This window comes from Oncorhynchus keta, unplaced genomic scaffold, assembly GCF_023373465.1.
Source record: "Oncorhynchus keta strain PuntledgeMale-10-30-2019 unplaced genomic scaffold, Oket_V2 Un_contig_17214_pilon_pilon, whole genome shotgun sequence".
NCBI classification, from domain to species: Eukaryota; Metazoa; Chordata; class Actinopteri; order Salmoniformes; family Salmonidae; genus Oncorhynchus; species Oncorhynchus keta.
Genome location: NW_026280350.1, coordinates 13,092 through 41,041, shown reverse-complemented (window position 1 = coordinate 41,041; position 27,950 = coordinate 13,092). Strand labels below are relative to the sequence as shown.

The window sequence follows — 27,950 nt, the reverse complement described above, 5'->3', positions numbered from 1 at the left end:
ACACACACACACAGAGAGAGGGAGCCAAGAGTTTGACAATAACAATTTAATCACATAAAGCATACAAATGGAATCTGATGTGCTCTATACTCAGGAATTCATGTCTTGAGATTTGTTTTAAAACATACCAATTCTTTTTTTTTAGTAGACTTTATCCAATTAGATTTCATATGGCATAACAAAAAGCACACATTTTCTGTAACAAATATGAGACAATGGGAGCACTTGTTCTCTCATGAATTCTAAGTATGTGTGATGTACTAGAGCTCTTTCCACGCTGGGAGCAGTGGTAAGGCTTCTCCCCTGTTCTCTTCTCCCCTGTGTTTGTTACCTCATGGTCCTTCAGGTTCCCTAACTGGGTAAATATCTCTCCACACTGAGAGCATTGATATTGTTTCTCTTTAGTGTGGATTCTTTCATGCTCTGTCAGTTGCCTTAACAAGGTAAATCTCATTCCACAGTAGGATCAGTGGAAAGGCTACTCTACAGAGTTTGTTAGCTCATGTTAATTTTATTCCACAGTGGGAGTAACTCCAAAAGGCTTCACGCTTGTGTGTACTTTCTCATGCTGTTTCAGTTTGCCTAATTTCTTAAAACTCTTTCCACACTGGGAGCAGTGGTAAGGCTTCTCCGCTGTGTGTGCTCGCTCATGTATTTTCAGACTCCCTAGCTGGTTAAAACTCTTTCCACACTGAGAGCATTGATAGGGCTTCTCTCCTGAGTGTATTCTCTCATGTGTTTTCAAGTTACATGACATGGTGAAATTCTTTCCACACTGTGAGCAATGATAAGGCTTCTCTCCTGTGTGTGTTCTTTCATGGTATTTCAGGTATGCGGGCTGGGAAAAACTATTTTGACACTGGGAGCATTGGTAGGGCTTCTCTCCAGTGTGTATTCTCTCATGTCGTTTCAGGCCGTTTAACCGGCTAAATCTCTTCCCACAGTCTGAGCAGTGGTAAGGCTTTTCTCCAGAGTGTAAACCTACATGTCTTTTCAGGGAATCTGATGAGGTAAAACTATTTCCACACTGGGAGCATTGGAATGGTTTTTCTCCTGTGTGTACACTCTTATGCAATTTAAGATGCGATGACCGGGTGAATCTCTTTCCACACTGGGAGCATTGGAACGGCTTCTCTCCTGAGTGTATTCTCTCATGTGATTTCAGGGAACCTGATGAGGAAAATCTCTTTCCACACTGGGAGCATTGGAACGGCTTCTCTCCTGAGTGTATTCTCTCATGTGATTTCAGGGAACCTGATGAGGAAAATCTCTTTTCACATTGAAAGCAGTGATAAGGCTTCTCTCCTGTGTGCGTTCTCTTATGTTTTTTCAGGTGTCCTAACTGGATAAATCTCTTTCCGCACTGAGAGCAGTGATGTGGTCTTGCTGATTTGGACATCACTGGGTCTGGTTCCACGGCGGGACACGTCCCACTTTCAGAGTAAGAGTCTGGTCTCTCTCCTGCCAAAGACAGAGTATTTTTCAGTTTAACAGAGAATTTCCAGAGTGGGCTCTCTGTTACCTTTTAAGTAATGACAATTGTACACGTAGAAATTGACATTATAGGCCATTAACCTCTCTAGGGGATGTGGGACGGTAGCGTCCCACCTGGCCAACATTCAGTGAAATTGCAGAGTGCCAAATTCAAAAACAGAAATACTCGTTATAAAAATTCATAAAACATACAAGTGTTATACATCAGTTTAAATATTCACTTCTTGTTAATCCAACCACGGTGTCAGATTTCAAAAAGGCTTTACCGCGAAAGCATACCATGTGATTATCTGAGAACAGCGCCCAGCAGACAAATCATTACAAACAGTTACCAGCCAAGTATAGGAGTTACTGCACTCTGTTATGTAATGTTCTGTACTGCACTCTACTGTTCCGTTCTGTACTGAACTGTTACACAAGTCAGAAAAACGATAAAATTAATCACTTACCTTTGATGATCTTCATATGGTTGCACTCACAAGACTCCCATTTACTCAATAAATGTTTGTTTAATTCGATAAAGTCCCTCTTTCTAGGCAGTCACAACAGGAAGATGAAAATATAATCAATCCTCAAGTTGTTTTTAGTCATAATAATCAATAATATTTCAACCGGACAAAAGCTTTGTCAATATAAAAGGAAAACAAGAAAGGCACGCTCTCTCTGGGACACTGAATGGTCCACTCATTCAGAGTGGTCTTACTTACACATTGCTCAGAATACAAGCCTGAAACCATTTCTAAAGACTGTTGACATTTAGTGGAAGCCAATGGAAGTTCTGTACTGCACTCTACTGTTATGTTCTGAACTGCACTCAACTGTTCTGTTCTGAACTCTACTGTTCTGTTCTGTACGGCACTCAACTTATGTTCTGTACTGCACTCTACTGTTCTGTTCTGTACTGCACTCTACTGTTATGTTCTGTACTGCACTCTACTGTTATGTTCTGAACTCTATTGTTCTGTACGGCACTCAACTTATGTTCTGTTCTGTACTGCACTCTACTGTACTGCACTCTACTGTTCTGTACTCTACTGTTATGTTATGTTCTGCACTCTACTGTTATGTACTGTTCTGCACTCTACAGTTATGTTCTGTACTGCCCTCTACTGTTTTGTTCTGTACTGCACTCTACTGCACTCTACAGTTATGTTATGTACTGCACTCTACAGTTATGTTATGTACTGCACTCTACAGTTATGTTATGTACTGCACTCTACAGTTATGTTATGTACTGCACTCTACAGTTATGTTATGTACTGCACTCTACAGTTATGTACAGTGCCTTGCAAAAGTATTCGACCCCTTGAACTTTGCGACCTTTTGCCACATTTCAGGCTTCAAACATAAAGATATAAAACTGTATTTTTTTGTGAAGAATCAACAACAAGTGGGACACAATCATGAAGTGGAACGACATTTATTGGATATTTCAAACTTCTTTAACAAATCAAAAACTGAAAAATTGGGCGTACAAAATTATTCAGCCCCCTTAAGTTAATACTTTGTAGCGCCACCTTTTGCTGCGATTACAGCTGTAAGTCGCTTGGGGTATGTCTCTATCAGTTTTGCACGTCAAGAGACTGACATTTTATCCCATTCCTCCTTGCAAAACAGCTCGAGCTCAGTGAGGTTGGATGGAGAGCATTTGTGAACAGCAGTTTTCAGTTCTTTCCACAGATTCTCGATTGGATTCAGGTCTGGACTTTGACTTGGCCATTCTAACACCTGGATATGTTTATTTTTGAACCATTCCATTGTAGATTTTGCTTTATGTTTTGGATCATTGTCTTGTTGGAAGACAAATCTCCGTCCCAGTCTCAGGTCTTTTGCAGACTCCATCAGGTTTTCTTCCAGAATGGTCCTGTATTTGGCTCCATCCATCTTCCCATCAATTTTAACCAACCATCTTCCCTGTCCCTGCTGAAGAAAAGCAGGCCCAAACCATGATGCTGCCACCACCATGTTTGACAGTGGGGATGGTGTGTTCAGGGTGATGAGCTGTGTTGCTTTTACGCCAAACATAACGTTTTGCATTGTTGCCAAAAAGTTCAATTTTGGTTTCATCTGACCAGAGCACCTTCTTCCACATGTTTGGTGTGTCTCCCAGGTGGCTTGTGGCAAAATTTAAACAACACTTTTTCTGGATATCTTTAAGAAATGGCTTTCTTCTTGCCACTTCCATAAAGGCCAGATTTGTGCAATATACGACTGATTGTTGTCCTATGGACAGAGTCTCCCACCTCTTCTGTTGATCTCTGCAGTTCATCCAGAGTGATCATTGGCCTCTTGGCTGCATCTCTGATCAGTCTTCTCCTTGTATGAGCTGAAAGTTTAGAGGGACGGTCAGATCTTGGTAGATTTGCAGTGGTCTGATACTCCTTCCATTTCAATATTATCGCTTGCACAGTGCTCCTTGGGATGTTTAAAGCTTGGGAAATATTTTTGTATTCTGTACTGCTGTTCTGTACTGCACTCTACTGTTATGTTCTGTACTGCACTCTACTGTTCTGTTCTGCACTCTACTGTTCTGTTCTGTACTGCACTCTACTGTTCTGTACTGCACTCTACTGTTCTGTACTCTACTGTTATGTACTGCACTCTACAGTTGTCTACTGCACTCTACAGTTGTCTACTGCACTCTACAGTTGTCTACTGCACTCTACAGTTGTCTACTGCACTCTACAGTTGTCTACTGCACTCTACTGTTATGTTCTGCACTCTACTGTTATGTTCTGCACTCTACTGTTATGTACTGCACTCTACTGTTATGTACTGCACTCTACTGTTATGTACTGCACTCTACTGTTATGTTCTGCACTCTACTGTTATGTTCTGCACTCTACAGTTATGTTCTGCACTCAACTGTTATATACTGCACTCTACTGTTCTGTTATGTACTGCACTCTACTGTTCTGTTATGTACTGAACTCTACTGTTCTGTTATGTACTGAACTCTACTGTTCTGTTATGTTCTGCACTCTACAGTTATGTTCTGCACTCTACAGTTATGTTCTGCACTCTACAGTTATGTTCTGCACTCTACAGTTATGTTCTGCACTCTACAGTTATGTTCTGCACTCATGTTCTGCACTCTACAGTTATGTTCTGCACTCTACTGTTATGTACTGCACTCTGCTGTTATGTACTGCACTCTGCTGTTATGTACTGCACTCTACTGTTACGTTATGTACTGCACTCTACTGTTATGTACTGCACTCTACTGTTATGTACTGCACTCTACTGTTATGTTCTGCACTCTACTGTTATGTTCTGCACTCTACTGTTATGTTCTGCACTCTACTGTTATGTTCTGCACTCTACTGTTATGTACTGCACTCTACTGTTATGTACTGCACTCTACTGTTATGTTATGTACTGCACTCTACAGTTATGTTCTGCACTCTACTGTTATGTACTGCACTCTACAGTTATGTTCTGCACTCTACAGTTATGTACTGCACTCTACTGTTGTGTACTGCACTCTACTGTTATGTACTGCACTCTACTGTTATGTACTGCACTCTACTGTTATGTACTGCACTCTACTGTTATGTTCTGCACTCTACTGTTATGTTCTGCACTCTACTGTTATGTACTGCACTCTACTGTTATGTACTGCACTCTACTGTTATGTTATGTATTGCACTCTACTGTTGTGTTATGTACTGCACTCTACTGTTATGTTATGTACTGCACTCTACTGTTATGTTATGTACTGCACTCTACAGTTATGTACTGCACTCTACAGTTATGTACTGCACTCTACAGTTATGTTCTGCACTCGACTGTTATATACTGCACTCTACTGTTCTGTTATGTACTGCACTCTACTGTTCTGTTATGTACTGAACTCTACTGTTCTGTTATGTACTGAACTCTACTGTTATGTTATGTATTGCACTCTACTGTTGTGTTATGTACTGCACTCTACTGTTATGTTATGTACTGCACTCTACAGTTATGTTCTGCACTCTACTGTTATGTACTGCACTCTACTGTTATGTACTGCACTCTACTGTTATGTACTGCACTCTACTGTTATGTACTGCACTCTACTGTTATGTACTGCACTCTACTGTTATGTACTGCACTCTACTGTTATGTACTGCACTCTACTGTTATGTACTGCACTCTACTGTTATGTACTGCACTCTACTGTTATGTTCTGCACTCTACTGTTATGTACTGCACTCTACTGTTCTGTTATGTACTGCACTCTACTGTTATGTACTGCACTCTACTGTTCTGTTATGTACTGCACTCTACTGTTATGTACTGCACTCTACAGTTATGTACTGCACTCTACTGTTATGTTCTGCACTCTACTGTTATGTTCTGCACTCTACTGTTATGTTCTGCACTCTACTGTTATGTACTGCACTCTACAGTTATGTTCTGCACTCTACTGTTATGTTCTGCACTCTACTGTTATGTTATGTACGGATCTCTACTGTTATGTTATGTACTGCACTCTACAGTTGTCTACTGCACTCTACTGTTATGTTCTGCACTCTACTGTTATGTACTGCACTCTACTGTTCAGTTATGTACTGCACTCTACTGTTCTGTTATGTACTGCACTCTACTGTTCTGTTATGTACTGCACTCTACTGTTCTGTTATGTACTGCACTCTACTGTTCTGTTATGTACTGCACTCTACTGTTCTGTTATGTACTGCACTCCACTGTTCTGTTATGTCCTGCACTCCACTGTTCTGTTATGTCCTGCACTCTACTGTTCTGTTATGTACTGCACTCTACTGTTCAGTTATGTACTGCACTCTACAGTTATGTACTGCACTCTACTGTTATGTACTGCACTCTACTGTTATGTACTGCACTCTACTGTTATGTTATGTACTGCACTCTACTGTTATGTTATGTACTGCACTCTACTGTTCTGTACTGCACTCTACTGTTCTGTACTGCACTCTACTGTTCTGTACTGCACTCTACAGTTGTCTACTACACTCTACAGTTGTCTACTGCACTCTACAGTTGTCTACTGCACTCTACAGTTGTCTACTGCACTCTACAGTTATGTACTGCACTCTACTGTTCTGTTATGTACTGCATTCTACTGTTATGTTATGTATTGCACTCTACTGTTGTGTTATGTACTGCACTCTACTGTTATGTTATGTACTGCACTCTACTGTTATGTTATGTACTGCACTCTACAGTTATGTACTGCACTCTACAGTTATGTACTGCACTCTACAGTTATGTACTGCACTCGACTGTTATATACTGCACTCTACTGTTATGTACTGCACTCTACTGTTATGTACTGCACTCTACTGTTATGTTATGTACGGATCTCTACTGTTATGTTATGTACTGCACTCTACAGTTGTCTACTGCACTCTACTGTTATGTTCTGCACTCTACTGTTATGTTCTGCACTCTACAGTTATGTTCTGCACTCTACTGTTATGTACTGCACTCTACTGTTATGTACTGCACTCTACTGTTCTGTTATGTACTGCACTCTACTGTTATGTACTGCACTCTACTGTTATGTACTGCACTCTACTGTTATGTACTGCACTCTACAGTTATGTACTGCACTCTACAGTTATGTACTGCACTCTACAGTTATGTTCTGCACTCTACTGTTATGTTCTGCACTCTACTGTTATGTTCTGCACTCTACTGTTATGTACTGCACTCTACTGTTATGTACTGCACTCTACTGTTATGTACTGCACTCTACTGTTATGTACTGCACTCTACTGTTATGTACTGCACTCTACTGTTATGTTCTGCACTCTACTGTTATGTTCTGCACTCTACTGTTATGTTCTGCACTCTACTGTTATGGAATGTACTGCACTCTACTGTTCTGTTATGTACTGCACTCTACTGTTCTGTTATGTACTGCACTCTACTGTTCTGTTATGTACTGCACTCTACTGTTATGTACTGCACTCTACTGTTCTGTTATGTACTGCACTCTACTGTTCTGTTATGTACTGCACTCTACTGTTCTGTTATGTACTGCACTCTACTGTTCTGTTATGTACTGCACTCTACTGTTCTGTTATGTACTGCACTCTACTGTTATGTACTGCACTCTACTGTTATGTACTGCACTCTACAGTTATGTACTGCACTCTACAGTTATGTACTGCACTCTACAGTTATGTACTGCACTCTACTGTTATGTTCTGCACTCTACTGTTATGTTATGTATTGCATTCTACTGTTGTGTTATGTACTGCACTCTACTGTTATGTTATGTACTGCACTCTACAGTTATGTACTGCACTCTACAGTTGTCTACTGCACTCTACAGTTATGTACTGAACTCTACAGTTATGTACTGAACTCTACTGTTATGTTACGTACTGCACTCTACAGTTGTCTACTGCACTCTACTGTTATGTACTGCACTCTACTGTTATGTACTGCACTCTACTGTTATGTTCTGCACTCTACTGTTATGTTATGTATTGCATTCTACTGTTGTGTTATGTACTGCACTCTACTGTTATGTTATGTACTGCACTCTACAGTTATGTACTGCACTCTACAGTTATGTACTGCACTCTACAGTTATGTACTGCACTCGACTGTTATATACTGCACTCTACTGTTCTGTTATGTACTGCACTCTACTGTTCTGTTATGTACTGAACTCTACTGTTCTGTTATGTACTGAACTCTACTGTTCTGTTATGTTCTGCACTCTACAGTTATGTTCTGCACTCTACTGTTATGTTCTGCACTCTACTGTTATGTTCTGCACTCTACTGTTATGTTCTGCACTCTACTGTTATGTTCTGCACTCTACTGTTATGTTCTGCACTCTACTGTTATGTACTGCACTCTACTGTTATGTACTGCACTCTACTGTTATGTACTGCACTCTACTGTTATGTACTGCACTCTACTGTTATGTTATGTACTGCACTCTACTGTTATGTTCTGCACTCTACTGTTATGTACTGCACTCTACTGTTCTGTTATGTACTGCACTCTACTGTTATGTACTGCACTCTACTGTTATGTACTGCACTCTACTGTTATGTACTGCACTCTACAGTTATGTACTGCACTCTACAGTTATGTTCTGCACTCTACTGTTATGTACTGCACTCTACTGTTATGTACTGCACTCTACTGTTATGTACTGCACTCTACTGTTATGTACTGCACTCTACTGTTATGTTATGTACTGCACTCTACAGTTGTCTACTGCACTCTACAGTTATGTACTGAACTCTACAGTTATGTACTGAACTCTACAGTTATGTACTGCACTCTACTGTTATGTTATGTACTGCACTCTACAGTTGTCTACTGCACTCTACAGTTATGTACTGAACTCTACTGCTGTTATGTACTGCACTCTACTGTTATGTACTGCACTCTACTGTTATGTACTGCACTCTACTGTTATGTTCTGCACTCTACTGTTATGTACTGCACTCTACTGTTCTGTTATGTACTGCACTCTACTGTTATGTACTGCACTCTACTGTTATGTACTGCACTCTACTGTTATGTACTGCACTCTACAGTTATGTACTGCACTCTACAGTTATGTTCTGCACTCTACTGTTATGTACTGCACTCTACTGTTATGTACTGCACTCTACTGTTATGTACTGCACTCTACTGTTATGTTATGTACGGATCTCTACTGTTATGTTATGTACTGCACTCTACAGTTGTCTACTGCACTCTACAGTTATGTACTGAACTCTACAGTTATGTACTGAACTCTACAGTTATGTACTGAACTCTACTGTTATGTTATGTACTGCACTCTACAGTTGTCTACTGCACTCTACAGTTATGTACTGAACTCTACTGTTCTGTTATGTTCTGCACTCTACAGTTATGTTCTGCACTCTACAGTTATGTTCTGCACTCTACTGTTATGTTCTGCACTCTACTGTTATGTTCTGCACTCTACTGTTATGTTCTCTGCACTGTTATGTTCTGCACTACTGTTATGTACTGCACTCTACTGTTATGTACTGCACTCTACTGTTATGTACTGCACTCTACAGTTATGTACTGCACTCTACTGTTATGTACTGCACTCTACTGTTATGTTCTGCACTCTACTGTTATGTTCTGCACTCTACTGTTATGTTCTGCACTCTACTGTTATGTACTGCACTCTACTGTTATGTACTGCACTCTACTGTTATGTACTGCACTCTACTGTTATGTTATGTACTGCACTCTACTGTTATGTTATGTACTGCACTCTACAGTTGTCTACTGCACTCTACAGTTATGTACTGAACTCTACAGTTATGTACTGAACTCTACAGTTATGTACTGAACTCTACAGTTATGTACTGCACTCTACAGTTATGTTATGTACTGCACTCTACAGTTATGTACTGAACTCTACAGTTATGTACTGAACTCTACAGTTATGTACTGAACTCTACTGTTATGTTATGTACTGCACTCTACAGTTATGCACTGAACTCTACTCTACTGATCTGTTCTCTACTCTACTGATCTGTTCTCTACTCTACTGATCTGTTCTCTACTGATCTGTTCTCTACTCTACTGATCTGTTCTCTACTCTACTGATCTGTTCTCTACTCTACTGATCTGTTCTCTACTCTACTGATCTGTTCTCTACTCTACTGATCTGTTCTCTACTCTACTGATCTGTACTGAACTGTGCTGTCCAAACTTCAGATTTGGTCCGGACCAACCAAATGTGGTCTTGTTTGGGAGCAGAAACTCATTAAAATAATAGCCAGTGTATAGAACAATACCCGAATATGCAAAGTAGGACAGTGCATATTTCTACCCTTTTTATACCTATTCAGGATACATCACCACGAAGAGAGAACCCACTTCCCTTACTGTACTTCAATAACCAAAACAGGTGTTTTTCAAAGTCAGTGTGTGATGTCATAGATGACACCTCATTCTTTCTGCAGACATCGTTGATTCTTAATTCAGAGTGAATATTTAACAGTGTTTTTATGGAATGTACACAAACACAAAAGGGAGATGGAACCGACATCCTGTAACCACATTTAGCATCTGCACAGTTCCTGACAGTAAACGTGTGTTGTTGTTGTTGTCACATGTTAAAAGTAGTGATTGTGCATATAGAGTGGAACGGTTTGTTCAGCTTTGAAATCAATGTTTTTTGTTGTTGTTTGGCATACATTGAAAGTAAGACATCTGAGTCTCGGCGATTCCATACCTTTAACAATTCCTACTACAGAACAAATGACTCAAAGTGTAGAACTTCAGTAGAATGCCCATTTAATAAAGGTCTAGAACTTCAGTAGAATGCCCATTTAATAAAGGTCTAGAACTTCAGTAGAATGCCCATTTAATAAAGGTCTAGAACTTCAGTAGAATGCCCATTTAATAAAGGTCTAGAACTTCAGTAGAATGCCCATTTAATAAAGGTCTAGAACTTCAGTAGAATGCCCATTTAATAAAGGTCTAGAACTTCAGTAGAATGCCCATTTAATAAAGGTCTAGAACTTCAGTAGAATGCCCATTTAATAAAGGTCTAGAACTTCAGTAGAATGCCCATTTAATAAAGGTCTAGAACTTCAGTAGAATGCCCATTTAATAAAGGTCTAGAACTTCAGTAGAATGCCCATTTAATAAAGGTCTAGAACTTCAGTAGAATGCCCATTTAATAAAGGTCTAGAACTTCAGTAGAATGCCCATTTAATAAAGGTCTAGAACTTCAGTAGAATGCCCATTTAATAAAGAGAAATAAAGGGGAAATCTGCAGTTGCTACGTCCACCTTTCTGGGCTTATACATTAATTATATGTACCCATTGATTCTTGAAAATATAAGTTATTAATGCCTCATGAGCTTAGTTCAACTGTCATACCCCCACCAGAACCCACTATATACAATCAAAACAAGGTTAAAACTATCGTTTTGGATGGTCAGTCTTTGCATCCATAGTTCTGTCTATGAATCTGAGAGTGGTTACGTTTCATCAGCCCCATCCCTCAGATTTTTACAGGAACAGGGGCGGGGTTCTCGCTTTGATATTGTTTCAACTGCAGATTTCCCCTTAAAAATCACTCGTTTGGATCAACAACTGCGGCGCTTGTGCCCATGATTTTAAGATAGTACACTACTCACTGGTGTTAATCAGATCTCCAGTCTGCTCTTCTTCCTCCTCCAATGTGACAGTAATCTCCCCCTCCTCTTCTTTCACTGTGACAGTCGTCGCCTCTTCCTCCCCTTTCACTCCGAAAACTTCTTCCTCTTCCTCGTAGTCTTCCTTCACAGTAACATCCTCCTCTTTCACTCTGAAAGCTTCTTCTTCTTTCAATGTAACAGCTTCATCTTTTTTAACTGTGACAGCCTCCTCTCCCTCCTCCTCTTTCACGAGAGCTTCTTTCTCTGTCCAGCAGACCTGCTCTTCTTTAGCAAGGGACAAGCTCATGGTCGAATATGTTAGCTAGCTAGTTAGCATTAGCGAATAGCCCACTAACGTTACTAGGCTAAGTTAATAAGTAATCTTACCGACAACATAAATATGACATTTTATGAAGTATAGTAAATAAGCAGATGGTGTGTTTAAAACACGGTGGTTAATATACACCAAAAAATGGTCAATGAGCTCCAATGTTTCGGTGTTATGTTGGCCAGCTAGCTGTAAAGATGGCTGAATCAGTAGCAGTGTTGTAGCTGTTGTTGAAGAAGCGTCCCGCGCCGTCCATTAGATTATACGTCACGCAAGAGGCACCAGCTGATAGACTCGTATTGCCATCTGCTGACTCATGTGGGTAAACGCAATTTAACAAAAATAATATTCTTGCAAATTAATTAAACACTAGGCAGGTTTTCATTTACCCAGCATAATTCGAAAAGCAATGTCGCAGAAAGAAAATCTTTGCGACCTGTGTAACAAACGGCAGGAGAAATCTTCAAAATATACCATTTTAGTCTCAGTTAAGCAGGGCTGGAATGGTCTTCTGTATAACTTGCTTTGTTGCAACAAAATATGATGGAAAATGTGCAGTTGGGGCTGTAACACAGGGTTATAAACTGGATGTTTCATCTAGTATAACATCCGGTTCAGAGTTACATCCAGCATTCGGCTCAGAGTTACACCCAGCATTCGGCTCAGAGTTACATCCAGCATTCGGCTCAGAGTTACATCCAGCATTCGGCTCAGAGTTACATCCAGCATTCGGCTCAGAGTTACATCCAGCATTCGGCTCAGAGTTACATCCAGCATTCGGCTCAGAGTTACACCCAGCATTCGGCTCAGAGTTACACCCAGCATTCGGCTCAGAGTTACACCCAGCATTCGGCTCAGAGTTACATCCAGCATTCGGTTCAGAGTTACACCCAGCATTCGGCTCAGAGTTACACCCAGCATTCGGCTCAGAGTTACATCCAGCATTCGGCTCAGAGTTACATCCAGCATTCGGCTCAGAGTTACAGTGCCTTCAGAAAGTATTCATACCCCTTGACTTATTCCAGATTTTGTTGTGTTAAAGCCTGAATGCAACATGGATTAAATAAATACAAATTCTCATTGATATAAACACAATACACCATAATGACAAAGTGATGTGATAAGTTTGCAAATGTATTGAAAATGCAAAATAGAAATATCTCATTTACATAAATATTCACACCACTGATTCAATACATGCTAGAATCACCTTTGGAAGAGATTACAGCTGTGAGTCTTTCTGGATAAGTCTTATATTTGCACATTATTATTCCATAAAATTCTTTAAGATCTGTCAAGTTGCTTGTTGGCTTTGTGTTTTATCTTATACACTTTGGGTGGTGTATCCATACACCTAGTCACTACAAAGATACATACGTCCTTCCTAATTCAGTTGCCAGAGAGGAAGGAAACTGCTCAGGGATTTCACCATGAAGCCAATGGTGACTTTAAAACTGTTACAGAGTTTAATGCCTGTGAAAGGAGAAAACAGAGGATGGATCAACAACATTGAAGTAGTTGGTGGTTCTGTAGCTCAGTTGGTAGAGCATGGCGCTTGTAACGCCAGGGTAGTGGGTTCGATTCCCGGGACCACCCATACGTAGAATGTATGCACACATGACTGCAAGTCGCTTTGGATAAAAGCGTCTGCTAAATGGCATATATATATTATTATTAACTCCACAAGACTATTTGAAGTAACTCCACAAGACTAACCTAAATGACAGAGTGAAAAGAAGGAAGCTTGTACAGAATATAAATATTCATCAAAAAGTTTGGTAAAAGGCACTAAAGTAAATCTGCAAAAAATGTGGCAAAGAAATGAACTTAATGTTCTGAATACAAAGTGTTATATGAATACATAGTGTTATATGAATACATAGTGTTATATGAATACATAGTGTTATATGAATACATAGTGTTATATGAATACATCATGTCATGTGATTAAACTAATCACGGAATAGAAATTAACTAGGGAGTCAGGGGCACCACAGGAAAATGTTGTTTAACGAGTTACAATTTCCCAAATTGAACTCTCTTCAGATATTTTCATATCTTATCGATTAGTCACTTATTTATGTATTATTACCTAAGTCATATTCAAAATTTCGCAAAACCCTTGGATATATCTGCACGAACCCTAGCATAAATTATGAATCAGCGATATTCAAATTGGCGTAATGATTTATTTACTAACTAACTAAATAAATCACACAGAATTATATAAAGACACAGAGGACAGGTTATACATTGGTTACTCACATGATACAATGAAAAGTCCCTAGTGGACTAAACCGGTATGACGGCTTGGTAGACAAAGGAAAGGGGTGGGGACCGATAAAGAGTGGGGGGAAACAAAGTGGACCCATGTACATACGTTTGATAACCACGCTCATGGAAATGCCAACCCTTTTGCACATGAACAGCTGCTCATTCAAAAATTAAATGGCAATTTACATATTTACGAGTTTATAGCTTTGTTGTCACCCTCTGTGATCGCCGGTCCGTCTGCTGAATCAGTCGACAGAAAGTCTCTGGTTTGTCCACCAGAGATCAAAGTCTTTCGTAGTTGTAGCTTGTTATAATGGATACGTCAGGCGTACCAATGGTTGTTCGATAGTGAAATGTTCTCCAGAATGGATCTTTCAGAGTACCATTCGTCGTTCGATCCGTCGCCTTTACCAGACTAAGGTACTCAAACAGCTGCAGACTGAATACGTAGTGTTCAGTTTTGTAGAGATTTTCTTCTTATCCATTTGTAAAGTATGGACTGAGTCCCTACGTCCTCTGGTCTGTATTTAAAATGGCCAATCATGTCACTACCGCTCCATGCTCTATGATCTCAATGGTTGATTATTCAGGTCACAGCTAGAACCACTTCACACACCGGCAGCAACCCGGGGTGTTTTTGTCGAATGTAAATTTCATCCGAAGTGGGTTTTATACTGGAGTAGAGATGGGGCGTTCCATGACGCCATTGTAAATGTCTGTGCTCACGGGGGGCGTGGCCACTGCCTGATCATAAGTTATGAAAAACAATTTTCATTAAGAACACTAAAATCAAATTGTTATCTTTTCAAAAGTATTCTTATGCTTAATCATTTATTTTATACAACATTCAGATACAAACCCCCATAGTTGAGAAGTGTATACAAACAAACAAACAAACATACAGTAATGTGGGTCTCCTGTCTTTAATGAGGTCACCAAAGGAAACAAATTCGACATTCCTTGATTTCCCACCGACCATTCGAACTGTCCGGATTTACAGAAATACGGTTTCATCATCCAACCTTTTGAATGATAAAGTTCAGCCAAGTCTCTCCCTGTGTCCCACAGTCACATATTCCAATTCTACAGACCCAGAAACAGAGTACTTAAGACCATCATAGAACTGTGGAGAGAGAGAGAGCGAGGGGGGGGGTATGATCCACCCCCCCCTCCCAAGGGCACGTCATGACCTCTATACCAGGCGGTGGACTTCTACAGCAGGCGGTGTCAGAGGAAGGCCCAAAAATAGTCAAAGACTCCAGGCACCCTAGTCATAGACTGTTCTCTCTGCTTAGCTTAACTACCTAGCCAGCTAGCTAGTTTAATTACCTAGCCAACTACCTAGCTAAACTGCCTGTGTTTATGTGAAATCTCTCTTTCCACACTGGGAGCAGATGTAAGGCAACTCCCCAGTGTGGGGTCCATGGTCTTTCAGGTTCCCTAACTAGGTAAATATTTTTCCACACTGGAAGCAGTGGAATAGCTTCTCTCTTTCAAGGCTTCTCTGCAGGAAGTGTAACGGATGTGAAACGGCTGGGTGTGCGCTAAATAGCGTTTCAATCGGTTCGTCACTTGCTCTGAGACCTTGAAGTAGTAGTTCCCCTTGCTCTGCAAGGGCCGGCTTGTGGATGGGTAACGATGCTTCGAGGGTGACTGTTGTCGTTGTGTGCAGAAGGTCCCTGGTTCGCGCCCGGGTATGGGTGAGGGACGGTTTAAAATTATACTGTTACATTAGCGCATGCTTTCTCAGGTATCTTGACTGGGTGAAACTCTCCACACTGGGAGCAGTGGAAAAGCTATTTTCCTGTGTGTCATCTCATGTGTTTTCAGTCTCCTTAACCTGTTAAAACCCTTTCCACAATGAGAGCATTGGAATGGATTTTCTCCTGTGTGTATTCTTGTGTGCTCTTTCAGATGCGATGACTGAATAAATCTCTTTCCACACTGGGAACATTGGAAAGGCCTCTCTACAGAGTGTGTTCTCTCATGTTTTTTCAGGTCCCCTGGTGAGAAGAATGTATTTTCACACTGGGAGCATTGATATGGTTTCTCTTCAGTGTGTATTCTTTCATGCACTTTTAGATACCCTGATCGTCCGAAACCTTTCCCACAATGAGAGCATTGATAAGGCTTCTCCTCCCCTGTATGTATTCTCTCATGCTTTTTCAGGCCCCGTAACGTAACAAAACCCTTTCCACACTGGGAGCAGGTGTGAGGCTTTTCTTCTGTGTGTGTCCACTGATGTGTTTTTAAAGTCCATAACTGAGTAAAACTCTTTCCACACATGGAGCAGTGGAAAGGCTTCTCTCCTTTGTGTATTCTCTTATGTTTGATCAGCCCCCCTACCTGAGTAAAACTCTTTCCACACAAGGAGCAGTGGAAAGGCTTCTCTCCTGTATGTGTCCTCTCATGAGTTTTAAGGTTCCCTATCCAGGTAAAATTCTTTCCACAATGGGAGCACTGGAAGGGCTTTTCTCCAGAGTGTACTCTTTCATGGTCTTTCTGGCTCCCTAACTGGGCAAAACTCTTTCCACAATGGGAGCAGGGGAAGGGCTTTTCTCCTGTGTGCATTCTCTTATGCATTTTCAGGTGCCATGATTGGGTAAAAGTCTTTCCACAATCGGAACAGCCGTGAGGCTTCTCTCCTGTGTGCCTTCTCTCATGCATGTTCAAGTGCCATAAACGGGTAAAACTCTTTCCACACTGGGAGCAGTGGAAAGGCTTTTCTCCTGTGTGTGTCCTTTCATGTCTTTTCAGGCTATATAACCTGGTAAAACTCTGTCCACAATGGGAGCAGTGGAAGGGCTTTTCTCCTGTGTGTGTCTTCTCATGTCTTTTCACGTGTAATAGCCGGGTAAAACTCTTTCCACACTGCGAGCAGTGGTGTCGTCTTGCTGATGTCTCTGGTTCCTCTGAGTCTGGTCTTTCTCCTGCCAAAGACAAACCCAGAGTGTTTATTTAAATCGAGACCTCAATTAAACCTCCATATGACACAACTGTCTTGCAGTTAAACTTAAACTTCATAAACTTCATAAAGTTTAATCTAAATCAGATCCCTCAATAACCTGAGGATAGTAAAAAAAATATGATTTAAAAAAAACTAAATTATGTAGAGTTCCAACTCGAATCTTGCCGTCATGGATTGTCATGTTTACAGGCTGAACAGAGCTCTATAATAATAGATAATGTCATGTTTACAGGCTGAGCAGAGCTCTATCATAATAGATAATGTCATGTTTTTTAGGCTGAACAGAGCTCTATCCTAATAGATAGAGGACTACAGTATTTAAATCAATGTCATAGGCTGCATTTGATCCATTGATAATAATGTTTTGTTGGTGGCACACTCTTTGATGGTAAACATCTTACACTGTGGCTTTAAAAGGGATATTGTGAGATTCTGGCAACTAGCGTTAGTGCAATGACTGGAAGTCATATCCTGGTTTGAATTGGCTACTGAAACTACCTCCAACTTCCTTCACATCACCCACTGAGGCATAAACATGGTATCACGTGTTCGTCTGACTCTGGGAAAGTAGATACAAATGCCAGGATCCCTTTAACAATTCCTATACTGGACAAAAACATAAATAGGAAAACTTGTTTTTTATGAAGCTGAACATGACAGAATACAACATTTTTGTAAAAATCATATATTTATTTATTTTTATACAAATTATACTTTATACTTGGGGCGGCAGGGTAGCCTAGTGGTTGGAGTGTTGGACTAGTAACCGGAAGGTTGCAAGTTCAAACCCTCGAGCTGACAAGGTACAAATCTGTTGTTCTGCCCCCGAACAGGCAGTTAACCCACTGTTCCTAGGCCGTCATTGAAAATAAGAATTGGTTCTTAAACTGACTTGCCTAGTTAAATAAAGCTAAAATACATTTTAAATAGAAGGCCAAAAATTGGTGGTATGGCCCAGGAGGCCATGTAACCAATCATAGCCCTCCATTTACTTGTATCATTAAAACATCTTGCAAATCACCAGCATTTTGAATCCATTTTCACATTCATTCTGTTGGTAAAGTTTTACCGATTGGATCGTAACTCTACAAGTAGCAGAGATGCCACTCTGTAACATTGATATGCCCGTAGAGTATATTATTATATTATATATTTTAATGTGCTAAATCAAACCTGTTATATTTTCAATGTGTATTTCTATTTTTCAATGTTCATAAATAACACCTCACATATTCTAGTAAAGCTTCATATGACCCTATTTTTTCTCTCTCTCTTTGTATCACCTACAGATGAAACATTATGGAGTCTTAAAGGAGGACTGTAGCATCTAATGATGAAACATTATGGAGTCTTAAAGGAGGACTGTAGCATCTAATGATGAAACATTATAGAGTCTTAAAGGAGGACTGTAGCATCTAATGATGAAACATTATGGAGTCTTAAAGGAGGACTGTAGCATCTAATGATGAAACATTATGGAGTCTTAAAGGAGGACTGTAGCATCTAATGATGAAACATTATGGAGTCTTAAAGGAGGACTGTAGCATCTAATGATGAAACATTATGGAGTCTTAAAGGAGGCCTGTAGCATCTAATGATGAAACATTATGGAGTCTTAAAGGAGGACTGTAGCATCTAATGATGAAACATTATGGAGTCTTAAAGGAGGACTGTAGCATCTAATGATGAAACATTATGGAGTCTTAAAGGAGGACTGTAGCACCTACAGATGAAACATTATGGAGTCTTAAAGGAGGACTGTAGCATTTAATGATGAAACATTATGGAGTCTTAAAGGAGGACTGTAGCATCTAATGATGAAACATTATGGAGTCTTAAAGGAGGACTGTAGCATCTAATGATGAAACATTATGGAGTCTTAAAGGAGGACTGTAGCACCTACAGATGAAACATTATGGAGTCTTAAAGGAGGACTGTAGCATTTAATCATGAAACATTATGGAGTCTTAAAGGAGGACTGTAGCATCTAATGATGAAACATTATGGAGTCTTAAAGGAGGACTGTAGCACCTAATGATGAAATATTATGGAGTCTTAAAGGAGGCCTGTAGCATCTAATGATGAAACATTATGGAGTCTTAAAGGAGGACTGTAGCACCTAATGATGAAACATTATGGAGTCTTAAAGGAGGACTGTAGCATCTAATGATGAAACATTATGGAGTCTTAAAGGAGGCCTGTAGCACCTAATGATGAAACATTATGGAGTCTTAAAGGAGGACTGTAGCATCTAATGATGAAACATTATGGAGTCTTAAAGGAGGACTGTAGCATCTAATGATGAAACATTATGGAGTCTTAAAGGAGGACTGGAGCATCTAATGATGAAACATTATAGAGTCTTAAAGGAGGACTGTAGCATCTAATGATGAAACATTATGGAGTCTTAAAGGAGGACTGTAGCATCTAATGATGAAACATTATGGAGTCTTAAAGGAGGACTGTAGCATCTAATGATGAAACATTATGGAGTCTTAAAGGAGGACTGTAGCATCTAATGATGAAACATTATGGAGTCTTAAAGGAGGACTGTAGCATCTAATGATGAAACATTATGGAGTCTTAAAGGAGGACTGTAGCACCTACAGATGAAACATTATGGAGTCTTAAAGGAGGACTGTAGCATTTAATGATGAAACATTATGGAGTCTTAAAGGAGGACTGTAGCATCTAATGATGAAACATTATGGAGTCTTAAAGGAGGACTGTAGCACCTAATGATGAAACATTATGGAGTCTTAAAGGAGGACTGTAGCACCTAATGATGAAACATTATGGAGTCTTAAAGGAGGACTGTAGCATCTAATGATGAAACATTATGGAGTCTTAAAGGAGGACTGTAGCACCTACAGATGAAACATTATGGAGTCTTAAAGGAGGCCTAGGTAAGGCCTTAAAATCTCACAAATATTGTAACTTCAAGTAATTATTTCTCAATTATATCAAAGATATATGCTTTAAGATACAAATGCCAAATAGATGTCAACAATCCTTCCTCCAAAGAACCCTCTTCTATGGATGAAATGTTGTGAGAAATACAGGGTAGGCCAGGTCTCCAAAAAGCATCTCTGGAAATGAAATGTAACGTACAAGAAGAGTGTATTATTTAAAACAATATGTCTATTCTTTAACCAAATCAAAAAAGGGTACTTCTGAGCCTACTAATATGTTGAATAAATGAATGTGGAAAAACTCATTGCATTTCTGAATCTAGACATACTACATATTTTAGGGCCCGTTATAAGGAGAATAATGACAACAAGATGTTGTCTGGTTTACAGATCCCAGGTCTGACAGTATAATGACAACAAGATGTTGTCTGGTTTACAGATCCCAGGTCTGACAGTATAATGACAACAAGATGTTGTCTGGTTTACAGATCCCAGGTCTGACAGTATAATGACAACAAGATGTTGTATGGTTTACAGTTCCCAGGTCTGACAGTATAATGACAACAAGATGTTGTCTGGTTTACAGATCCCAGGTCTGACAGTATAATGACAACAAGATGTTGTCTGGTTTACAGATCCCAGGTCTGACAGTATAATGACAACAAGATGTTGTCTGGTTTACAGATCCCAGGTCTGACAGTATAATGACAACAAGATGTTGTCTGGTTTACAGTTCCCAGGTCTGACAGTATAATGACAACAAGATGTTGTCTGGTTTACAGATCCCAGGTCTGACAGTATAATGACAACAAGATGTTGTCTGGTTTACAGATCCCAGGTCTGACAGTATAATGACAACAAGATGTTGTCTGGTTTACAGAAGGTCTGACAGTATAATGACAACAAGATGTTGTCTGGTTTACAGATCCCAGGTCTGACAGTATAATGACAACAAGATGTTGTCTGGTTTACAGATCCCAGGTCTGACAGTATAATGACAACAAGATGTTGTCTGGTTTACAGTTCCCAGGTCTGACAGTATAATGACAACAAGATGTTGTCTGGTTTACAGATCCCAGGTCTGACAGTATAATGACAACAAGATGTTGTCTGGTTTACAGATCCCAGGTCTGACAGTATAATGACAACAAGATGTTGTATGGTTTACGGAGAGTCTCACAGGGGTTGAGGTTCATTTGGAATTTCTGAACAGTAATTCAACCTATGAATTGAAATTCTAATTTCAATGGGCTACACCCCACAATAAGCAGAATTTGAATAAAATTTGAATTGAAGGAAGTAGAATGTAATTCAAATCAATTCAAAGAAATTCAGACATGAAACATTTAGCCACTTATTACTACAAGGAACACAGACATCCTTTCAAATATTAGCTGGGTTAGAACTCAAACATGTCTAACAGGGTTTTGTTTGTATTTCTGCTATGAGATGTTAAGTTGCCCTCTGTTAAAGGCTTTGCTCGATTTCATTTTCCGAGGTTGATTCTGTTTGATTAATTGGAATCATTCTTGTTGGTCAGGATGTGTTGCACCTGTTGTCTCGCTAGTCAGTCGTTAGATTCACCTGTGCTGACACAGTTGATATTTAAGAGCGGCTGGCCCAGCGCTCCAGTTGGCGTGAGAGACGTTGGAAGTGCTTTACCGAGGTTGAGCTCCTCCTCCTCTTTGAGTGTGATCAAAACAAATATTTTCCCACCAGTGTTTACCTCTGTGGTTTGCTCCACCAGTGTTCTCCTCTGTGGTTTGCTCCACCAGTGTTCTCCTCTGTGGTTTGCTCCACCAGTGTTCTCCTCTGTGGTTTGCTCCACCAGTGTTCTCCTCTGTGGTTTGCTCCACCAGTGTTCTCCTCTGTGGTTTGCTCCACCAGTGTTCTCCTCTGTGGTTTGCTCCACCAGTGTTTACCTCTGTGGTTTGCTCCACCAGTGTTCTCCTCTGTGGTTTGCTCCACCAGTGTTCTCCTCTGTGGTTTGCTCCACCAGTGTTCTCCTCTGTGGTTTGCTCCACCAGTGTTCTCCTCTGTGGTTTGCTCCACCAGTGTTCTCCTCTGTGGTTTGCTCCACCAGTGTTTACCTCTGTGGTTTGCTCCACCAGTGTTTACCTCTGTGGTTTGCTCCACCAGTGTTCTCCTCTGTGGTTTGCTCCACCAGTGTTTACCTCCATATTTGCTTGTGTTTACCTCTGTGGTTTGCTCCACCAGTGTTCTCCTCTGTGGTTTGCTCCACCAGTGTTCTCCTCTGTGGTTTGCCCCACCAGTGTTCTCCTCTGTGGTTTGCTCCACCAGTGTTCTCCTCTGTGGTTTGCTCCACCAGTGTTCTCCTCTGTGGTTTGCTCCACCAGTGTTCTCCTCTGTGGTTTGCTCCACCAGTGTTCTCCTCTGTGGTTTGCTCCACCAGTGTTCTCCTCTGTGGTTTGCTCCACCAGTGTTTACCTCTGTGGTTTGCTCCACCAGTGTTCTCCTCTGTGGTTTGCTCCACCAGTGTTCTCCTCTGTGGTTTGCTCCACCAGTGTTCTCCTCTGTGGTTTGCTCCACCAGTGTTTTCCTCTGTGGTTTGCTCCACCAGTGTTCTCCTCTGTGGTTTGCTCCACCAGTGTTTACCTCTGTGGTTTGCTCCACCAGTGTTTACCTCTGTGGTTTGCTCCACCAGTGTTTACCTCTGTGGTTTGCTCCACCAGTGTTTACCTCCATATTATAGTTGTGTTTACTCCTGTGGTTTGCTCCACCAGTGTTCTCCTCTGTGGTTTGCTCTCCACCAGTGTTCTCCTCTGTGGTTTGCCCCACCAGTGTTCTCCTCTGTGGTTTGCTCCACCAGTGTTCTCCTCTGTGGTTTGCTCCACCAGTGTTCTCCTCTGTGGTTTGCTCCACCAGTGTTCTCCTCTGTGGTTTGCTCCACCAGTGTTCTCCTCTGTGGTTTGCTCCACCAGTGTTCTCCTCTGTGGTTTGCTCCACCAGTGTTTACCTCTGTGGTTTGCTCCACCAGTGTTCTCCTCTGTGGTTTGCTCCACCAGTGTTCACCTCTGTGGTTTGCTCCACCAGTGTTTACCTCTGTGGTTTGCTCCACCAGTGTTTACCTCTGTGGTTTGCTCCACCAGTGTTCTCCTCTGTGGTTTGCTCCACCAGTGTTTTTATTATAAGTTGGTGGGTTTTTAGTTTGGTTTGCCTTTTCTGGGACAGATTTAGTGGGCACTTATGGTGGGTGTCTATTAGGCCCCTGATTCTTGTTGCTTTTCAGCTTCCAGCTGACACCCCCATGAGTGTCTTTGAGACCCCCTCCTAAAAGCCCACCTGTTTCCTACACTCCCATGAGTGTCTTTGAGACCCCCTCCTAAAAGCCCACCTGTTTCCTACACCCCCATGAGTGTCTTTGAGACCCCCTCCTAAAAGCCCACCTGTTTCCTACACTCCCATGAGTGTCTTTGAGACCCCACTCCTAAAAGCCCACCTGTTTCCTACACTCCCATGAGTGTCTTTGAGACCCCCTCCAAAAGCCCACCTGTTTCCTACACTCCCATGAGTGTCTTTGAGACTCCCCAAAAGCCCACCTGTTTCCTACACTCCCATGTGGTTTGCCCCCTCACCAGCCCACCTGTTTCCTACACTCCCATGAGTGTCTTTGAGTTTGCCCACCTGTTTCCTACACCCCCATGAGTGTCTTTGAGACCCCCTGCCCACCTGTTTCCTACACTCCCATGAGTGTCTTTGAGACCCCCCCTAAAAGCCACCTGTTTCCTACACTCCCATGAGTGTCTTTGGGACAGATTTAGCCCACCTGTTTCCTACACTCCCATGAGTGTCTTTGAGACCCCCTCCTAAAAGCCCACCTGTTTCCTACACCCCCATGAGTGTCTTTGAGACCCCCTCCTAAAAGCCCACCTGTTTCCTACACTCCCATGAGTGTCTTTGAGACCCCCTCCTAAAAGCCCACCTGTTTCCTACACCCCATGAGTGTCTTTGAGACCCCCTCCTAAAAGCCCACCTGTTTCCTACACTCCCATGAGTGTCTTTGAGACCCCCTCCTAAAAGCCCACCTGTTTCCTACACTCCCATGAGTGTCTTTGAGACCCCTCCTAAAAGCCCACCTGTTTCCTACACCCCCATGAGTGTCTTTGAGACCCCCTCCTAAAAGCCCACCTGTTTCCTACACTCCCATGAGTGTCTTTGAGAACCCCTCCTAAAAGCCCACCTGTTTCCTAGTGGTTGTCCAGGGCTTATTTGTTAGTTCCCCATTTCTGTTGAGCGGTGACACCCCCCCCTCTCCTTCGTAATAAATGAACTGTAACAGAAGCAGATTGGAGTCTAATCCAGTGGGGTCGCAGGACTTTAAAGGAACTCAGTCCGGATTTAAACTTACTCTTGAAAGTTGTAATAGTAGAATACACAAAGTGCAATTAAGAAATTGGGTAGTGAATCATCAGTTCCTCTTGTCTTGTCAGTCATTACAGACCTTAGAAAGCTATTTATAATTAGTCAGAAATGTCCAGATCAACTAGCCCATGTCAGCTAACATATTTTTATATTGGTTCCACCCCCCATATATTATTATTGTAATTTTCTAATAATTTGAGTGCACATTAGACATGGCAAAATGTATAGAATTTCAAGAAAATGTGCTTTAAAACGGCTACATTTTCTTTGCACCCCATGATAACATGCATAGCTTGAAACCTGCAATATTCTCTTAACCAAACAAGAGGGGTGTGAACAGTTTGTGCCCATAGAAAGACGTGGCGTGTGCGAGGGAGGGGGCGCGGGATGTTCCCCATTACTGGAAAAAAAAGTTTGGGAACCCCTGGTCTAATCCAATCTAATCACACACCGTTGTTCTTACTTGATGCCATTGAATCACCCTCTTCTCCTCCTCTCACAGTTCCACTCAGCCCCGTTGTTTTCCTGCAGTCCACCAGCCGCACAGACACCCTCTTCAGACCCCACATTAAGGCACTACCGAGAGAGGCACGACCCGAGGACTCGGGGACAAGGGAGGGGTGTGGGAGAGATGTGTTCTGAAAACCACAAAAAATAAAGACACTCAATTTAGGGTGGGAAAAACTCTCCTACCTGACAAGGAATTTAACATTCTCAAAAGTCTTTCCCTTGAGTCCTCTCATTCTCTGAACCTCCTGCTGTAAATGGAGGAGAAAGTCCAAGGGGAGGAACCTCCTGCTGTAATTGGAGGAGAAAGTCCAAGGGGAGGAACCTCCCGCTGTAATTGGAGGAGAAAGTCCAAGGGGAGGAACCTCCTGCTGTAATTGGAGGAGAAAGTCCAAGGGGAGGAACCTCCTGCTGTAATTGGAGGAGAAAGTCCAAGGGGAGGAACCTCCTGCTGTAAATGGAGGAGAAAGTCCAAGGGGAGGAACCTCCTGCTGTAATTGGAGGAGAAAGTCCAAGGGGAGGAACCTCCTGCTGTAATTGGAGGAGAAAGTCCAAGGGGAGGAACCTCCTGCTGTAAATGGAGGAGAAAGTCCAAGGGGAGGAACCTCCTGCTGTAATTGGAGGAGAAAGTCCAAGGGGAGGAACCTCCCGCTGTAATTGGAGGAGAAAGTCCAAGGGGAGGAACCTCCTGCTGTAAATGGAGGAGAAAGTCCAAGGGGAGGAACCTCCTGCTGTAATTGGAGGAGAAAGTCCAAGGGGAGGAACCTCTCTTTACCAACTACATTTACATACAGTGAGCTCCAACAGTAATGGGACAGTGACACATGCTGCTGTTGTTGTTGTTTTGTCTTTGTACTCCGGCACTTTGGATTTGAAATGATACAATGACTATGAGGTTAAAGTGCAGACGGTCACGTCTAATTTGAGGGTATTTTTCATCCATATCAGGTGAACCATTTAGAAAGTACACCACTTTTTGTACAATGTCCCCCTGATTTTAGGGGACAGAAAGTATTGGGACAAATTCACCTTTATGTGTATTAAAGTAGTAAAAAGTGTCCTATTTTGTCCCATATTCCTAGAACACAATGATTACATCAAGTATATAACTCTACAAACTTGTTGGATGCATTTTCTGTTTTGTTTTGGTAGTGTTTCAGATCATTTCGTGCCAAATATAAATTAATAGTAAATAGTGTATTGTATCATTTTGGAGTCACTTTTAATATAAATAAGAATATAATATGTTTCTAAACACTTCTACATGAATGTGGATGCCACGATTACGGATAATCCTGAATTAATGGTGAATAATGACTAGTGAGAAAGTTAGAGGCAAACAAAAAAATATCAACCAAAAAGCACATAGTTAGTTTTCCTGAATGTATAGGATAAGCCTATATTCTATACTCACACCACCCTCCCTCTGCACTGGCTTGTGCTTCTCTGGAGCCGACTCCGCCTCCAGTCTGTTGCTAGGAAACCAATCCTTCATGTCCCGTTCTCCGTTCCATTGAATGGCGTCGTCATCATCATCACCACCAAACTGTCTGGGACTCACGGGTGCAACGCTAGATCCTTCCTGTATCTTTCTGATGTCCTCTTTCAATGTAGAGCTCTGGGAGGGCCAGAAAGGAGCATATTGCCTCGTTTTTGGCTCTGTAAAGGGAAGAGTTTGACTATCGGTTACAAAAAAAAAACAGAGGGGTGTAGCTTGCTCTCTACCGTCATATGATTTCAGACATATCACTCATCATCCTAGGATCTTCCGTCGGAGAGGAATTGACGAGAGATCTCTGAATACAAACTACACTAAAATGGAGGTCAACAGAATGCTTCTTTAAAACCACATATCGGTTCAACAACTGCATAGTTTATGCCCCTGTTTTTAAGATAGTACTCACTTGTGTTAATCAGATATTCAGTCTCCTCTTCTTTCAATGTGACAGCCTCGATCCCCTCTTCCTTTTTCACAACAAACGGTATTTTCTCTTCTTTCACTTCAACATCCTCTTCTTCTTTCAACGTGATAGCCTCCATTTTATATTTTTTCATTCTGAATGTTTCTTCCTCTCCTTTCACTGTAATATCACCATCTTCCTCTTTTACGACAACGTTCAGCCTAAGAGCTTGTTTCTCCATCCAGCAGACCTCTTCTTCAGCAGGGGGGGAGTAACTTTGTGAGTTCATGGTCGGGGATGTTAGCTAGCTAGCATTATCGACTACCCTGGTGCTAGTAGGCTCCGTAGCAAATTTAGCAAGCGAATTAAGTTTAAATCAACTAGTACATACATACATTAACAGCGCTGTGTTTAAAACTCTGGGATTCGTGTAGTTATACAATTATTCAGAGATTCAATGTTTCAGTTTTATGTTGGCTAGCAAGCTACCGATGTGGTTGAATCAGGAGCCGTGTTGTTGATGAAACATCCGGTGCCGTCACACAGGATTAGACGTCACGCAAGAAGCGCCACCTAAAATACTCACATCGCCATCTGTTGACTGGAGTGGGTAACACAGTTTAGAATAAATATTCACCACACTATTTATTCTGGCAAACAACGTCTGAATGACATCACAAATCATTCCAAATAAGCAAATATGTTTTCTCGTTTGTTACAGCCGATACATTCCTCTAAGCCCTGGATATGAATATGTACATACTGAATTTATACTGAATATATACTGAATATATACTGAACACATCAAATCAAACTTGATTTTATTTTTATTTTTTCAAAAATAATTGTGCCAATTACACAAGTGTAGACATTACCGTGAAATGCTTTACTTACAAGCTCTTAACCAACAGTGCAGTTCAAGAAGATTTAAGAAAACATTTATCAAATAAACTAAAGTAAAAAATATTAAAAAGTAACACAGTAAAATAACAGTAACGAGACTATTTCCAGGGGGTCAATGTGCGGGGGTACAGGTTAGTCGAGGTCATTTGTACATGTAGGTAGGGGTGAAGT

The 27,950-nt window shown here is 41.1% G+C and overlaps 2 protein-coding genes and 2 long non-coding RNA genes across 11 annotated transcripts; all 4 read right to left on the bottom strand.

The window, feature by feature from the left end:
* Window positions 1-31: 31 nt before the first annotated feature.
* On the bottom strand, window positions 32-12,211 carry LOC118374156 (zinc finger protein 135-like). The gene is made up of 2 exons (XM_035760528.2): window positions 11,604-12,211; window positions 32-1,461 (listed from the first exon to the last, which is right to left on the bottom strand). Exons 1-2 carry the CDS (start codon window positions 11,908-11,910, stop codon window positions 512-514), a joined length of 1,257 nt encoding a protein of 418 aa, XP_035616421.2. The 5' UTR covers window positions 11,911-12,211; the 3' UTR covers window positions 32-511.
* Window positions 12,212-18,550: 6,339 nt separating this feature from the next.
* On the bottom strand, window positions 18,551-20,586 carry LOC127919608 (uncharacterized). 3 transcript variants are annotated; one of them, XR_008103449.1, is made up of 3 exons: window positions 19,953-20,586; window positions 19,381-19,732; window positions 18,551-18,852 (listed from the first exon to the last, which is right to left on the bottom strand). It is a non-coding gene; the product is annotated as an uncharacterized LOC127919608 (long non-coding RNA). The 3 variants fall into 3 exon arrangements; XR_008103450.1 differs by having other exon boundaries at window positions 18,551-18,720; XR_008103451.1 differs by having other exon boundaries at window positions 20,041-20,586.
* Window positions 20,587-21,818: 1,232 nt separating this feature from the next.
* On the bottom strand, window positions 21,819-23,464 carry LOC127919607 (uncharacterized). Of its 6 annotated transcripts, none has more exons than XR_008103444.1 (4): window positions 23,063-23,464; window positions 22,534-22,785; window positions 22,008-22,147; window positions 21,819-21,951 (listed from the first exon to the last, which is right to left on the bottom strand). It is a non-coding gene; the product is annotated as an uncharacterized LOC127919607 (long non-coding RNA). The 6 variants fall into 6 exon arrangements; XR_008103448.1 differs by having other exon boundaries at window positions 22,008-22,231; window positions 23,119-23,464; XR_008103443.1 differs by having other exon boundaries at window positions 23,119-23,464.
* A 1,415-nt stretch (window positions 23,465-24,879) lies between these two features.
* Window positions 24,880-27,408, bottom strand: LOC118374155 (uncharacterized). The gene is made up of 3 exons (XM_052503350.1): window positions 26,880-27,408; window positions 26,390-26,634; window positions 24,880-25,106 (listed from the first exon to the last, which is right to left on the bottom strand). Exons 1-3 carry the CDS (start codon window positions 27,163-27,165, stop codon window positions 24,912-24,914), a joined length of 726 nt encoding a protein of 241 aa, XP_052359310.1. The 5' UTR covers window positions 27,166-27,408; the 3' UTR covers window positions 24,880-24,911.
* Between the last annotated feature and the right edge of the window lie 542 nt (window positions 27,409-27,950).